This window comes from Mytilus trossulus, chromosome 14 (assembly GCF_036588685.1).
Source record: "Mytilus trossulus isolate FHL-02 chromosome 14, PNRI_Mtr1.1.1.hap1, whole genome shotgun sequence".
NCBI classification, from domain to species: Eukaryota; Metazoa; Mollusca; class Bivalvia; order Mytilida; family Mytilidae; genus Mytilus; species Mytilus trossulus.
In genome coordinates, this window is record NC_086386.1 from 26,158,849 (window position 1) to 26,176,094 (window position 17,246).

The 17,246-nt window shown below is 32.7% G+C and overlaps 1 protein-coding gene across 1 annotated transcript in view; it reads right to left on the reverse strand.

The window, feature by feature from the left end:
* Positions 1-17,246, reverse strand: part of LOC134696998 (amidophosphoribosyltransferase-like) — a 21,727-nt gene continuing 4,481 nt past the window's right edge. The window contains exons 3-10 of the mRNA XM_063558995.1: positions 16,564-16,834; positions 15,654-15,769; positions 13,044-13,288; positions 7,273-7,401; positions 5,602-5,729; positions 4,574-4,795; positions 3,485-3,605; positions 1-3,012 (exon numbers count right to left, since the gene is read on the reverse strand). Of these exons, the coding sequence (XP_063415065.1) occupies positions 2,873-3,012; positions 3,485-3,605; positions 4,574-4,795; positions 5,602-5,729; positions 7,273-7,401; positions 13,044-13,288; positions 15,654-15,769; positions 16,564-16,834 (1,372 nt within the window). The 3' untranslated portion in view covers positions 1-2,872. The remainder of the gene's footprint in view (positions 3,013-3,484; positions 3,606-4,573; positions 4,796-5,601; positions 5,730-7,272; positions 7,402-13,043; positions 13,289-15,653; positions 15,770-16,563; positions 16,835-17,246) is intronic.

Below are 17,246 nucleotides of genomic sequence, written 5' to 3' on the forward strand. Positions count from 1 at the left end.
CTTGTCAAATTTATTTGGTATAAAAATAAACAAAATTGTAAAACAGTAAAAATATGTAAACATAAATTTGGATAAAACTTAAAATATGGCTGTTCCCATTATCAATTCATGGTCACAAGTAGATTTGTATATTTCCTGCTGCATTGAAGACCTATTCGTGACCTTCTGCTGTTGTCTGTTCTATGGTCAGGTTGTTGTCTCTTTGACACATTCCCCATTTTCATTTTGAATTTTATTGTATAATTTATTTCAGGCTGTCAGAGATTGTTTATTCTAACACAACCAAATTTTCTTCACCCATCTGTACATTTCAACACACTATCAGAATTTCATGCAATGGAGGGATTTCAAAATGGCACATTTTCAACATATAAAAAATAAATAAACTTATTGCAAAAAATTGTTTTCATGAATGTGTTAGATGAAGTTAACATGGTTCTAGGCAATAATCTTTTCAAGGCACAAGTGATGTTATACTATATGAAGATAATATCCTGAATTTTCCAATGAATTTCACATAAGGGTAAATCGTAAATGTATCCCCTCTAGTATGAGACATTTATAATTCAGTGATGTAACTGTGAGGTAAAAATAACAAATATCTTATAATGGAGCACCCTGCTTTCAACATAAATACAGTAGATATCTTCTTTTTTGTTCAAATTAGAATATTATACCAAATTCCCTGTCAGGGTAGCCAATCAAATTGCATAAATAAAGGGAATATTTCCCTACAGTATTATAATATTTAATATTGTGTTATGCAAAGTGAGAAAATAAGATATCCAACAAACAATGGCATATATTCACACATGGATATCATTCTAACAAATGTTATACATGTTAATTCTAATGAGAACTGATATTCTTAAATGACAAAATATGTATAAGTGATATTTGTAAAATATAAAAAAAAAAACATAGCAAATTGAGATTCAGCTAATATATAATGACATATGAAATTCAGATCATGTAAATATTATGCATCAAATTGAGATCTAGTAAATATAATGCCATTACATTGACATTCAGTTAATTCTATGCAGTAAAATTGAGATCTAGACAAATATAACTAAACTAAATTGAGATTCAACAAAGACAATGATATAATTCATTGACATTTTGCAAAAACAACGATGATTAAATTGAGATTCAAACAAGAATGTGTCCATAGTACACGGATGCCTCACTCACACTATCATTTTCTTTGTATAGTGATCCAGGAAATTGGGATAAAAACTCTAATTTGGCATTAAATTAGAAAGATCATATCATAGAGCACGTGTGTACTAAGTTTCAAGTTGATTGGATTTAACTTCATCAAAAACTACCTTGACCAAAAACTTTAACCTAAACGATGGACGGAAGGACAGACGAACGGACGCAGACCCCTTTAGGGCCCCTTATTCCTAAATGGTTGAGACCATCATTCCCTAATACAATCCCAACCTTCCTTTTGTGGTTTGAACCTTCTTAGAGATCCATTCACTTTAATTTAAGTTATTGACCAAAAAACAAATGTATCTTTGGACAACACAGACAACAACATCATAGCATTATTTGAACCCTTACAAAATTTTGCGGTAGTATACAAATATTTCAGTCACCATGTATTTCATATTATGCCAAAGATTTATCAAGTATCATTTTATGTTTTAGGCAAATGTAATACATGTGTATCTTAATCAAATTCTGTGTTAAAACTGGGGAAAGATAAGATTTTTTTTATATTTTCCTTACCCCCTATGGAAATTCTAGGAATGTAAACATACAGTTATTTTCATTTTTTCTGAAATTACTGTTCTATGTTCAACTTTAACATGTCTAACCACATTTGAGACAAATAGTTGCTGCGTCCCCTTGTTGGAAAATTTGGCATCGCACAAATAATGATACTTGTGTTCACAGTTGTGACAGTCACATATTCATAACATATATGTTCAAACCATATCTATATTCTTCATAATATATACATCAATATCATTTTCATAAAAACAATTACAAAATAAAAAAAATATGAAATATGTATATAGCACTTAGTGGTGTAAACTTATGGTAAACTAAACAACTCAAAATTACTATGATACATTATTTACAAACTCTCGTTACAATTCAATTGAGGCACATGCAGGATGAAAAAATCATTACAAATACAAAACACCAAGAAAAAACTTTTCAATGGGTTCAGGAAGATGCATTTATTCTAAAGATCCATCAAACATTGCTACCGTGATAAAATTGGTGTTTGTTAACTTGGCATAATTGTCATTTTACCAATAAGATCATGTAACATAAATAGTGTTTCACGCAGCACTTATTATAAACAACATAGCAAATTGCAAATCATGGGTGTGATGTATGAAATTGTGAGTAGCAACCCTTCAGTGGCGGATCCAGGGGGAGGGGGGTCCAGGGGTTCAACCTTGTTTTTGGACAATCAATGCATTTGAATGGGAGCATATACTTGGACCCTCTCTCCCCCTTTACTCTGGGTTGGGACACCCCCCCTTTTTTTTAAATGGCTGGATCCAACCCTACCCTTATAGATATAGTAAACATATCAAACAATCTTTCACGAAACTTAGACTTTTTTTAAGTAATTTCATTTCATTTCTATTAATAACAAAGGAAACTTTAATCATCTTTCAATTTGTAAATACTTGCCATTCTCTCTCTCTGTAGACATGCAACATTGTTTATACCTTAATAAAAATATTTATTTTATCTTTTGAGATTGGAAAATTTTAGAACTATCTTTATCTTACATATGTTTTCCTAGAGACATTCCCCCAAAATAACATATTGACAGGAACCCTAATAATGTAAGCATAACCATCAACATAATTTAATTACAATGCTAGTTGAATAACATCTACCAGTCATCACACTTGACAGGATATTCCCCTGTTAAACATGCTACACAATGCCCCGTTGAACCATTAGGATTCTTTATCCCTTCTGTCACTGCTTTCTTCAATCCATCCACCGATAAATACTGTAAACTGTCTGCACCTGTAATAAAGAAGATATCTATCATAATTATAATGATAAAGGAGAATCTATTGTGCATCAAAGGGAGATAATTCATGAAAAAAATTATAAAATCATGGTTATAAAGATCTGAGTTGGAAATGTGCCTGTTTGACATTTACCCAAGTACATATTTCAAGTATTGCCTGTAACAATGGAGTTAAAAAAATTCCCCAATGAGGGTTCCAATTTTTCATGATATGATACATTAAATTAAGTCGTCAGATTCTGTTCATAATCAAATTGCTTTCAATGGAATAGTAAAATGTATGTCACCAGTGTGTACTAAATAAAACCATATTGCCTTTATCATTTATTGCCTTTTTTTTAATGGAAAAAACTTTAAAATATTGTATTTTTCCATTCTCAAAACTTAAGAATAATGCATATTTCCATTTTCAATTTTATATTTCAAATAAAAATGAAGTATGAGAAAATCTCAAGTTCTACCTACCAAAATGTGCTGGCATATCTTTCAGAGGAACAACATTAGCTACAAGTTCTTGAAATGTTGGGATATTAATGCCCATGTAACAGGGATACTTGATTGGTGGTGATGCAATTCTTATATGAATCTGAAAATATAGGAATTATTAAGAAATATATAATTATTTCTATGTATGAGATGGAAAAAAAATGAACTGGTAATAAATTAATGGGCAATGGTTCCTCATATACAGCAGGTCATTGATGCTTCTAAAAAGCAAACATATAACATTATATGGTATTAATTACTATTTAAAATATTAAACTTCCCTATCCTAAAATTCCAAGTCCAAGTGTTATAATCAAACCAAAAGAAAGTCAACATAATGCATTTAAAACCTATAACACTGTAGACTCATTATCATTTGATGAGTATTAATTATTAAGATTTCATAGAATAAAGAATGGAAACAGGGAAGGGGTCAAAGAGGCAACAACAAGACCAAAGAACAGACACGGCCCAAAGCCACAAAATGGGTCTTCAATCCAGCATCCTGAGGTGGTATAAATCAAGCCAAATTTTGAATGTTCACTTAAGTATTTAATGTTTGATAGGCTGTTATGCAAACTCTTGCAAAAACTATTAAACAAGTATCCTCAAAAATAAAAGTTATCTTCATCCACAAAAATTGGTACACACAAAAGTAATTGAATCAATAGTTATCAAAGGTACCAGGATTATAATTGAGTAAGCCAGAGGCGCATTTCATCTTCATAAGACTCATCAGTGACGCTCATATCAAATATTTATAAAGCCGAGCAAGTACAAAGTTGAAGAGCATTATGATCCGAAATACCAAAAAGTTGTGCCAAATGCGGCTAAGGTAATCTATGCCTGGGATAAGAAAATCGCCATTACCATATATTATACAAAATATATGCTCAACATCTGTAAAGAGTATCTACAACAAAGAATAAGATATTTTTTATAAAAAATGTCCACATCCAAGGGTCACAACTTGCTCAGTTTGTCAAATTTAAAAGAATTCCATAATAAAATCTCAATCTGCACAAACACACACACATATTTTAACATATATAAGATTCCTAAATTCACCTCTGCAGCTCCTTCAGCTCGGAGTAGTTTGACAATTGGTACCATGGTAACACCTCTAACAATGGAATCATCTATTAGTACAACTCTTTTTCCACGGAAATTTTCTGTCAGTACACCAAACTTTTTAGCTACACCCAGCTTCCTCTGTCTCATATTTGGCTGTATGAATGTTCTTCCTATGTATCTGTTTTTACAGAAAACTTCACCATATGGTATTCCAAGCTGAAATTAAATATAATTTTTTTTTTAGCTCTAAACCCTGAATTCTTGGATTCAGAAAACTGTTGATTAATTATTATTCAAGGAGTAACAATTTTTTTAAATTTTGTTGGTAAAAGTAAACCACAAATCTTAATGTTTAACAAAATATACATTTTCATAAGGCATGTGTTCACACATGGGCAAATCCTTGTCATCTTAGATCCAAGGAATTTGTTAATCCAAAAAAACAAATGAATCTACACTAGATTTCCATGAATATTTGATCTTTATAGATAAGTAAAAGGGGGAGGGGTTCCCAACCCAGAATAAAGGGGTCCCTAACCCAGGATTAAAAAAAAGGGGGGGGGTTCCAACCATATGTCCCCATTCAAATGCATTGATCTGCCAAAATAAAGGGAGGGTTCCAACCCCCTGAACCCTCCCCCTGGATCTGCCACTGAGTATGATTGAATATAGATCTAAGAAGATGTGGAATGATTGCCAATGATAGGTCACTGAAGAGTCTTTAACAATGGTCAAAACCCATACTGTCATCTATTAAAGACCCCACCATGACAAAATGTGAAACAAACTCTGAAAAGAAAACCATTGCCTTGACATAATTTAGAAAGGTATAATTTATATGGCATATTAAAGTTGTTCAGAGTATCTTAGGGAAAAAAATGCTTTTGTAGGGATTTAATTTGTTTTATCACATCTGTTTTCATTCAGAACATATTTTACCTCTTCTTTACATTTCCAAGCAATTTTTTCTCATCTAATAATTATAATTTTTCATACATTTACAATTAGTTAGAAATTCTAACCTTTTCTGCATAAGCCAGTGCAGCCGGAGTAGCAGATTCTGGTACTGTACTGACAATATCAACATTGACGGGAGCCTCTTCTGCCAGCTGTCTACCACATCTCTGTCGAACAGTATATACCATCTGACCTGTAAGAGGAAAATGTTTTGTACATTGAAGAAATATTCATCTAAAACTAATTCAATTAAAATTAATGACACACAATTGCATGAAATGGGTAAAATAAATCAAGCATATAGTTCATTAGAAAGCTGATCTATATAATTTATAAAATACTAAATGAAAACAAGAATGTGTCCCCAGTACACAGCTGCCCCACTCACACTATCATTTTCTATTTTCAGTGGACCCTGAAATTGGGGTCAGAATTCTAATTTGGCATTAAAATTAGAAAGATCATATCATAAGGAACATGTGTACTAAGTTTCAAGTTGATTGGACTTCAGCTTCATCAAAAACTACCTTGACCAAAAACTTTAGCCTGAAACTCCCACTTTCGTTTTCTATGTTCAGTGGACCCTGAAATTGGGGTCAGAATTCTAATTTGGCATTAAAATTAGAAAGATCATATCATAAGGAACATGTGTACTAATTTTCAAGTTGATTGGACTTCAGCTTCATCAAAAACTACCTTGACCAAAAACTTTAGCCTGAAACTCCCACTTTCGTTTTCTATGTTCAGTGAATCAGTGGACCGTGAAATTGGGGCCAAAAGTCTAATTTGGCATTTAAATTAGAAAGATCAAATCATACGGAACATGTGTACTAAGTTTCAAGTTGATTGGACTTCAGCTTCATCCAAAACTACCTTGACCAAAAACTTTAACCTGAAATGGGGTGAAAGGACGAACGGAGAGACAAACAGAGGCACAGACCAGAAAACATAATGCCCCTCTACTATTGTAGGTGGGGCATAAAAAACAAGAATGTGTCCAAGTACATGGATGCCCCATCCGCAATATCATTTTCTATGCTCAGGGGACCGTGAAAATGGGGTAAAAACTCTAATTTGTTATCAAAAGAGGGACGAAAGATACCAAAGGGACAGTCAAACTTGTAAATCTAAAACAAACTGACAACGCCATGGCTAAAAATGAAAAAGACAAACAGAAAAACAATAGTACACATGACACAACATAGAAAACTAAAGAATAAACAACACGAACCCCACCAAAAACTAGGGGTGATCTCAGGTGCTCCGGAAGGGTAAGCAGATCCTGCTCCACATGCGGCACCGGTCGTGTTGCTTATGTGATTACAAATCCGGTAAATAGTCTAATTCAGTAGGTCAAATTCATGAAAGGGAAGGGGATTGTAGTTACGACGTAAGGAACATATCCAATATCATTTGTGAAACGGTTATTCCATAACGGTCAACCACCTCGTGATGGCGTCCGTAAAATTTACGAAGGGATGATTTCAACTTCACCATTTGGAACTCTTGGTTTAATCTTTAATCTTTCTAATTATCAAATTAGAAAGATCATATCATAAGGAACATGTGTACTAAGTTTTAAGTTGATTGAACTTCAATTTTTCAAAACTACCTTGACCAAAAACATGTATCTCTGACACAAGAATGCAGAGTGTAATGTATCAAATATTCTCTTTTATAAAAGATTTCATTTCTGACTCTTAAAAATTGGATTCATAAGTAGTAATAAAACAAACCTTCAAATGTACTGTCAGTTCTAGCAAAGTAAACATACTCAAATATACAGAATGCAGGTGGTGCCTTGTTTGGTCTGGGAGCTATATACACTGACTTAACACCATCTTTACTTAATTCTATCACTTCTCCTACAATACAAAATACATTTTGGCTTTAAGGTAGCACTACAGTCTAACAATGATTTTTTGAAGATATTTTTTTTTATCACATAATTTTGAAGTAGGTACTATTCTGCATAGTTTGTAAAAATTCCAAAGTCATTATCATATTGCAACAGGGAGTAAATTGATAATTGACTTATGTAAATAAAAGCACATGGTAATTAATCTAAATATATAGGCATTTGGGAGGGGCTAATATGTCAATCATCTGTTGATGCCAGTGTCCAGCTGTTAATCTCTGACCATAAGATAAATATTGTAGTCTTATCTCATTGTTCTGCAACAAAAAAAACTTATATAACAGGGAAGTGAACAGAGAAAAGAAAAAAATCTAAAGGGAACAAAAACTACCAAAAATGAAAAAAAATACTATGGAAAGTATTAAAAGCCTTTGACTGCCTTTATAAAAAGTAAAAACACAAAAATACCGAACTCCGAGGAAAAATCAAAAAGGAAAATCAAAAATCAAAAGGCAAAATCAAAAGTCCAAACACATCAAACGAATGGGTAACAACTGTCATATTCCTGACTTGGTACAGGCATTTTCTAATGTAGAAAATGGTGGATTGAACCTGGTTTTATAGCTAGCTAAACCTCTCACTTATATGACAGTCGCATCAAATTCCATTAAATTGTCAACGATGCATGAACAAAACAAACATACTCAAAGAGTAAAAATGTCAAAAATAGGGGTACAACAGTCAATATTGTGTTATCATCTTAATATCTCTACATAAACAACAAATGTAACAAAGAAGCACAAAAAGGCATACATTAATTTAACATTCTCATTTTGCTTTTCTTATACGGCTGAATTTATCTATGTAAAGTCTACCCATAATGATAGAAGGTTTCATTACTGGTTTAAAAATGCGCGTTTGAAAATCGCACAGGTAGACATAAAAATAATTTTGTCGTATGACGGCATACATAAATGAAGACTTACGTAAAGTTGATATAACAAAAACAGACTTAACAGTAAAAGTAAAAATAATAAATAAAATAATGGTGTGGTTCAAAGTATGACGGGATACATAAGAACAGTTTCACGTCAAATACGGCTGAATTTATCTATGTAAAGTCTACCCATAAATGATAGAAGGTTTTCATTACTGGTGTAAAATATCGCGTTTGAAATTCGCACAGGTAGACATACAAAATAATTTTGTCGTATGTCGGCATACATAAATACAGACTCACGTAAAGTAGATATAACAAAAACCAGACTTAACAGTAAAAGTAATAATAATAAATAAAATAATGGTGTGGTTCAAAGTATGACGGGATACATAAGTACAGTTTCACGTCAAATGTATATCATGAAAAACAGACTAAACAGAAAAAGTAGTATTATTGAATAAAATAGTTTTGTCATTCATAGTATTCAAGATCCTTAAGTAAAAGTAATATCGATCAATGAAATAATTTTGCCGTTCAAAGTATGTGGTTTTACATAACCACTGAGTCACTTCAAATGATTATCTAAAAAAGACTTATAAAAGAAATCTATAATACGTAATTAAGATGATAACAAACGTCAGTACGCAAAATCTATCCTTCAAGACCATCTTGTATTATTTGTGAAGTTGATACGGAATATTTATCAACAAGTTCTGGGTATCTTCCGATGAACTTTTTTAGAAAAAGGACGAGACGTTCTTTGACATACCCCTGGTTCATCAACTTTCTGCTCAGACACTGGTGACGTTTTACAAAGTCTGAATAGGAGCTGCAAGCTCTTGAATACCTAATAAGTTGGGAAATGTATATTCCATATGCAGGTGAAGTTGGTATATTACTACTAAGGTGGGGGAAATTGATAATTTCAAAATTAAAATCGTCTCGTTTGTCATAGATTCTGGTACTGAGATGACTGTGTATGTCAAATTCGAGGTATAAGTCTAAAAATGAGGCGGAGGAAGCCGTGTCTGTGGTCTCTTTAATTTCTAGTTCTGGTGGGTATATTAATGGAATCCAATCAGAAAAGTTCGGATTGTTAATGGAAAGAACATCATCAATATATCTGAAAGTGAAATTAAATAACCTGGCTTCTTTGATCTTCTTGTTTTTGACAAGTGTCTGAAGGTACTCCGATTCATATGAAAATAAGAAGAGGTCAGCAAGGAGAGGCGCACAGTTCGTTCCCATAGGAATGCCGACAATTTGTTGAAAAAGTCTACCTCCAAATTCAACAAATATGTTGTCAATAAGAAACTCCAGCATACTGATCACTTGTTCCTCTGTGTAGTATGTTTTACCCTTTTGTTCCTTATTAACAAAATATGCCTTATGGTATCCCAAAGTGATAAATTTATAGCGTATGCTACCATTTTTATGATGAAAAGCATTGTGGATTATTTCTTTTAGACGGTTTTTCAATTTCACATGGGGAATGGTTGTATACAAGGTTGAAAAATCAAAAGTTTTAATAGAACTAATTTCAGAAAAAGACCGAGATTTAAAATTATCAAGAACTTCTTTAGAGTTTTTCAGAATCCACATATGGTTAATACCACTACGAGAGTAAACAGTTTCACAGTATATCTGAAGACCCTCTTTAACTGCGGACAGAATTTTAGTCAGTCTAATGGACAATTCTTTAGTAGAACAAGCAGATGAGCCGGCAATGTACCGTTGTTTGTACAGAATTTTGTGAAGTTTAGGTATCCAATACAAACAAGGTAAGTCCTCCGATTTGTCGTTCAATGCAATGTTCATAGAAGCCATGAAGGACTTATGATTCGCCAAAATCTCATCCTTGTCAAATGATATGTTTTTGTATGTGGGATTACCTGAGTGTTCATTTATTCCTAATTCTTTTATAAGACACTCGTAGTAATACCATTTACATACAAAGACAATATTATTTGAAGCTTTGTTTGCAGGAACAACAACATACTTATCTTGAAGAGATGATAGACATTTCACAGCCTCTTTGTCACTGAAAATGGACTTAGGTCGATCATTCACACAGTTTATCAACTTATGAATGCGACGTTTTATCAGAGACCTGATTGTTTTGACCCATTCTGACAAAGTGTCCAGTTGAACTTCTTCTCGCTTAGCCCATGCTCTGGCGTAGTTCTCAATGGAATCCATAATTATTTTGAAGTTATGGTTCCAATTGATGTGTTGGGGTTCTCTAAACTTAGGACCACGAGAAATCACCTTTCGGAGATTATCATGTTGAATTATGTTTAGATCCCCAGTAATAACATGGCCAGAGGGGCTGTAATTGTAAGGCGAGTTGGAACAATCACATGTCAGAGGTTTTTTTAGGTATTGTTCTAAATCAAGGTCATGTAATGCTTGTTTATAGTTAAATATTTTGGGTGCAATGGTTTTGGTGTAACTGTAGGATACAATAGGAACAGACTGATTTTGAAAATAAATAGGAATTTTAGATGTTACCTCCTTGTTATGTAGAACGTTGCTGATGTTGATTGCATCAATTCCTCTATTGTTAAAGTGAACAGGAAGGAATTTTCTCTTTTCCTCATGTAAAGGTTCCGATCTTACTGGTTTAAAGAGACGGAAAAGAGCTACATCACAAATTATACTGACAAGTCTGTATATTGGAGAAAATGTATTAGTACCTCCTTTGTCAAGTGCATAATCTCTCAAACATTTTAGAAAATTAACCGGCAGTGAAAAAAGAATAGTTCTAATGTAATGTAACCCTAACGGATGATGCAGATGAGAAAGAAGGTCATCAAAGCTTCCAGAGGCCGATCTAGATTTGGAAGACTTTTTTACATTAGGTCGATGGTAACGTTTTTGTCCATGACTACGTTGGTTTTGTAAGGTAGTATTAAATAAACTCATTACATTAACATCACTGCAGGCTGGACTTGACAAATTTCCTACTCCTTTGACATTATCATTGCACCCATATGGCATTGCAGTACCTAGTTCCCTTATCCAGAAATTTTCTCTATCTTTTCGGAAAGGAGTACTAAGTACTGGACTATTTGTGTGGTGATAAATTTTCTCGATGATCCGTACTTATAAATTTATTTCCTTGGTCTTCTTCATTTGAATACAGTTTTATGCATTTAAACTAATTTTCAGTTTATGTGTAATTTTTCGGTTCCATTAAATTAAAAAAAATCTGAGGAAAAGTGTATTTTCAAGATGAGGATGGTCTAACTCTTGATCTTTTTATGAACATGTTTTTTATGCATATTTTTAATGTTCTACCTTATTTCAGACATAATTTATTTCTTTTTTTTAAATTAAAATGAAAATTATTCTTTATATATGGAGAATAATGATGTTAAACATTGATTATATGCAGCTGGTCAATCATGTTATTCTCTTATCTTAGACTGTCTGGAAAGAGGCGGAGCTTTGTCTATATTTTAAAATCACTACATTATAGATGTTGGTCAAATCTGTGACGTCAAACTCCCGCCAAATGCCAAGTTAGTGTTGGACAGTTCACATATAATTTAAAATTTACAGCATTAGAGCATCAAAGACACAAAGTGTGTGGTTCTATTGATATAGTAATGGTATCAGAACACTCCTGGGGTGTTCCAAGTGGAATTTTTGTATTTATATTGACTTTATAGAGGTTCTAAGTGGGAAATTCAGTTTTTAGGTCATTTCTCAGAACAATTTTTCATGAGAATTGTAATGAAAAAATGAAAATAGAAACTTTATGGGTACCCCCTTTGGCTTGACATTGATATATATGATTAAAGGGTGTATTTTCTTCAATACCGTGTCCCAGTTTTTGGATAATATGCTTCTAAATAAATTTATAGGTCTCCAAAGATGAAAGGTGAAATGAGGTTTGGAACCCAGCAGTTAAATCAACATATCTTCTTACTGGAGGCATATATCAAAAATCTAAGACACGGTTTTGTTGATTTTATATGGTTGATTAAAGGGATGAAAACAAATTTTTACCACCATTTGACATGAATGTGCCATTTTCATCCAAGTTGGAAGACCACTTTTTGGGTAATTAATGAGTTATATTTTGAGATTTATCAAACCAAAAATAAATTTTTAAATAGATTAAGAAAGAGTTATAATTCAGCTTTAAAATGAGTTAAAGATTTTAAAAATCCATTGAGTAGTTTTAAAGAAATTAATCTTTAAAGACTGTTGATTGGAGTCAGAAAATTCTGACTGTAGTGCTACCTTAACTAAAAAAGATTCAGTGTGAGCACACTGCTAACTTAGTATACCCAAGCTCATGATGTACAAAGAGTAGCAAATGAACAAAAAATATGTTATAAAAAAATTTAGTATTGCAAACTACATTAAAATTTGTTGTAGACAAAGGAATGTTTTTTTGTTGAGGTGAAAAATGCAACAATAATATGTTACAGATAGACAAAATTAGACCATCATACCCCTTCCAATAACCTTTTCTGGTATGTTTATTAAAAAAGTGCAAAGTGTTCAGCACACCACTGTGTTGCCTGATGTTAACTGCCAAAATCTAATTCTATGTATTGGTAAAATACTAAAAAAAAAAATGTTCATATATTGTCTCAATTTTATGCCACGTTTACTAAACAAATGGTATCCTATTATGACTTGTAGCAGACATTTAATGGTAACAATATTCAGAAAACCTGATAATAAGTACTTACCAGGTAAAACTTCTCTGTAATATCTAGCCCCCATACTGTTGAAATTACATGATTCTGAGGACACCACCCATCCATCAACATCATCATCTGATATAACTTTCTTCCCAGAGAATGCTGCTGCAGGATACAGTTTACCTATACACAGTGGACGGTTTCCAAAGGGATCTCTCAGAGCATAGATCTTGTCATGATGCATGATTACTAAGGAGTATGATGTCAGAGTTTCTGCCATGATTCTTTTAATTCTAAAATTAAAAATTTTGTGTAGGTATTTTGTCGTTTGTTTATGTGTTACACATTTTTTTTTTTTTACATAAATAAGGCTGTTAGTTTTCTCGTTTGAATTGTTTTACATTGTCTTATCGGGGCCTTTTATAGCCGACTATGCGGTATGGGTTTGCTCATTGTTGAAGGCCGTACAGTGACCTATAGTTGTTAGTATTTGTGTCATTTTGGTCTTTTGTGGATAGTTGTCTCATACGCAATCATACCACATCTTCTTTTTTTATATAATTAGGATAATGAAAAGTATACTGATGAATTCTTAATGGTTTGAAACAAAACAAACAAGATGGATTTTTCTTTTCCAGTTAATATTCAGTAGGATTAGTTGTGTCAAAAACTGCAATTGTTCTGAAATAAGAGGCTCTCAAGAGCCTGAATCCCTCACCTAGAATATTTTGCATAAATCTTTCATCAATGATTATTTTTTGCTTTTCAATATACATGATATATATATATTAATAAGTGGTTTAAATATTGCATTTAAATGTTCTTTGTATCTGTCATATTTTCTTCAAAAGCAAAAAAATGCATTTTACCTAATGTTCCATTTAAGCCCTTGTGGCTATGTGTCTTGACGTACAAGGAAATAGAATTCAAACTTTATACTAGATACTCTGAAACTCATTCAGCCTATAAAGTTTGAATGAAATTGATTCAGCAGTTTCAAAGGAGAAGATTTTTTAAGTAAGCAAACTAGATGATTATATTGTCAAACAAGTATGTGTCCCCAATACACAGATGCCCCATTCACACTGTCATTTTCTATGTTCATAGGGAACATGTGTACTTCTTCAACTTCATCAAAAACTACCTTGACCAAAAACTTTAACCAAAACTTTAACCTGAAGCAGGACAGACAGAGGGACGAACGGATGGATGGATGGACAGAAGGACAAACGGAGGCACAAACCAGAAAACATAATGCCCATAAATGGGGCATAAAAATGTCTTTAAAGGGCAATGACTCCTCAGGAGGGCAATTGACAATTTTGGTCATATTAAACTTATTTGTAGATCTTACTTTGCAGAACATTTTTGCTGTTTACAATTTATCTATATCATTAATAATATTCAAGATAATAACCAAAAACTGCATAATTTCCTTAAAATTACCAATAAAGTTGCAGCAACCCTACAATGGGTTATTTAGTTCATCCGAAAATAATAATGTTGACAGAACTTCACCTTATGAACACTTTTATCCCATGTCAGATTTGCTCTGTATGCTTTTGATTTTTGAGATATAAGCCAAAAACTGCATATTATCCATACGTTCTATTTTTAGCCATGGTGGCCATGTTATTTGATGAAACAGAAAATAAAACACAACGTTATTCCAGATACCTTGAGTATCATTCAGATTAAGTTTGGTAGGAATTGGTTCACTAGAAGGACACCAAGTGATGATTAAAGCTCACACTTCCTTTGGAATGGTGATATTTCTATTTCAAAATCTATTTTGGAACATAAGGGCAGATAATTCAAAATTTTAGTTAACAAAAAGATGGTTTTAGGACAAATCAAATATAAAAGCAGTTATTCATGTTTTGCTGAATTTTTACTTGTATTGTTATATGTGGATAACTAACAAATGGGAGCTTGAATTAAAATAAAGGGCTGCGCTTTAGCGCATGATACGCCTGTTGCTCTTTTAACTTGTCTTTTAAGCTTTAAATGTATTGTCCCAAAATTGGAAAATCACCCCTTTTTTAACACGGAAATGTAAAATCTGAAATTTACGAAAATAGAAAGGGAGCTTACATCAATAGATATAAACAATTCACCAAAGTTTCATGGACATTGGTGAAAGCCTTTTTGAGTTATTATCCGAAGTGTTAAAAATCCCCCTTTTTTTATGAATAAAGCCCCATAAATCCAAAACTTAAAATCTGAAATTTATAAAAATTGAAAGGGAGCTTACATCAATAGATATAAACAATACACCAAAGTTTCATGGACATTGGTGAAAGCCTTTTTGAGTTATTGTCCAAAGAGTTGAAAATCCCCCCTTTTTTATGAATAAAACCCCATAAATCCAAAACTTAAAATCTGAAATTAAAAAATATGAAAGGGAGCTTACTTCAATAGATATAAACAATTCACTTAAGTTTCATGGAAATTGGTGAAAGTGTTTTTGGGTTATTGTCCGAAGTGTGGACGATGGAAGGACAGACGGACGGATGGACAACGGTATACCATAATATGTCCCATCTGAAAGACGACAGGCGTATAAAAACTGTTGATTCTAAAATATCCCTGAGATAATGCAACTATTGAAACTCTTGATGCCTCTGTCATTGTCTGAGAAATTTAAATGGTTCCTACCTGCCAACCCAGTTGACAAGACCTTGTGGTTCTCCACACTCAGGTAAATGTGTCAATAACTGTGTGATTAGCTCACTGTCTGATCCTGTGGATAAACCAACACCATGTCGCAACAACTGAAAAGAAGTCATTTGTCTGTTATTATTATTATGAATACTGGTTTTTCTTGTACTAGTAGTAAATAAAATACATAAAATACATAACTTTTTGCAGGGAGTCAGGATCTGGTTCCTAAGAAACCAGAACCTGAGATAAGCTCCAGTTCATAGTGAGGTAAGTGTTGTTCTCTCTGTAGTGTTCTTTGTATTGTTTATAGACTATTGATTGTCTTTTCCTGGTTTTTCTTTTTGGTCAAAGTGTTGTCTGTTTTTCTTTTTGGCCAAAGTGGTTTTTTTCTTTTTCTTTTTGGCCAAAGTGTTGTCCATTTTTCCTTTTTGGCCACAGTGTTGTCTGTTTTTTCTTTTTGACCAAAGTGTTGTCTGTTTTTCTTTTTTGCCAAAGTGTTGTCTGTTTTTCTTTGACATACAATTTTTTATTATCACCTTGGTACACTTGCATCTTCTTGATATTTAATTTTATCTCAGACTTGGTAATAATTTTAAATGTCCCTTAGATATCTTTGGTCTCAATTCTTTTCAACAATACAAATTGACAAACTTTATAAAAAAAAACCTGAAAAAACCCACACCTTTTGGTTTCAATACTAAATGAACAAGCTGTCATAGTGCCAGTGTACAGCTCAACCTTTGTTGTATGGTTAAGGTTGAGGTGAACATGTTTGATTGCAAATTTATTGGCAATATTCCATTTTCCTTTTTTCAATGTGGATTTTTTGTACTTCATTTACTTTGAAAAATTGCTATTATAAATCTTTTAATAGAATGATATGATATTATAAAGCTTCATTTACCTTCTTCTTCAATGATTTAGCATTTACCAGTTCCCCATTATGTGCTACAGCTATCAGACCATGTTCTGTTTCTACAACAAATGGCTGTATATTCTGTATCTCAGACTCTCCCTGTGTGGAATACCTAGTATGACCAATTCCTATATTGCCTTTCAGCTTAGCAATGTCTTCCTCTGCATAGATATGTGTTACCAGTCCCATACCTTTCTTGGTTTTAAACTTGGAATCCTCAGCACCCAAACTTGTTACAATACCAGCACTCTCTTGTCCTCTATATTAAATGGATTTAAATGGTTTTAATGGTTTTACACTAGTAATTTTGGGGCCCTTTATAGCTTGTTGTTCGGTGTGAGCCAAGGCTCCGTGTTGAAGGCCGTACTTTAACCTATAATGGTTTAATTTTTAAATTGTTATTTGGATGGAGAGTTGTCTCATTGGCTCTCACACCACATCTTCCTATATCTATTATATATATATATATGTTTTCCTTCCATCTAAACCTTATAATCAAATTACATTTATCCACAGGGCAGCAGCCCAATGATAATAAAAAAAATATTCAAAGTTAAATGGTAATATAAGAAAGAATCACATTTATTTAAAATTGACCAGAAAAAAATGTTACTGCCAAAATGGACCATGCCTTACACACAAGCAGAACAAAAATGTGTCCCTAGTACATA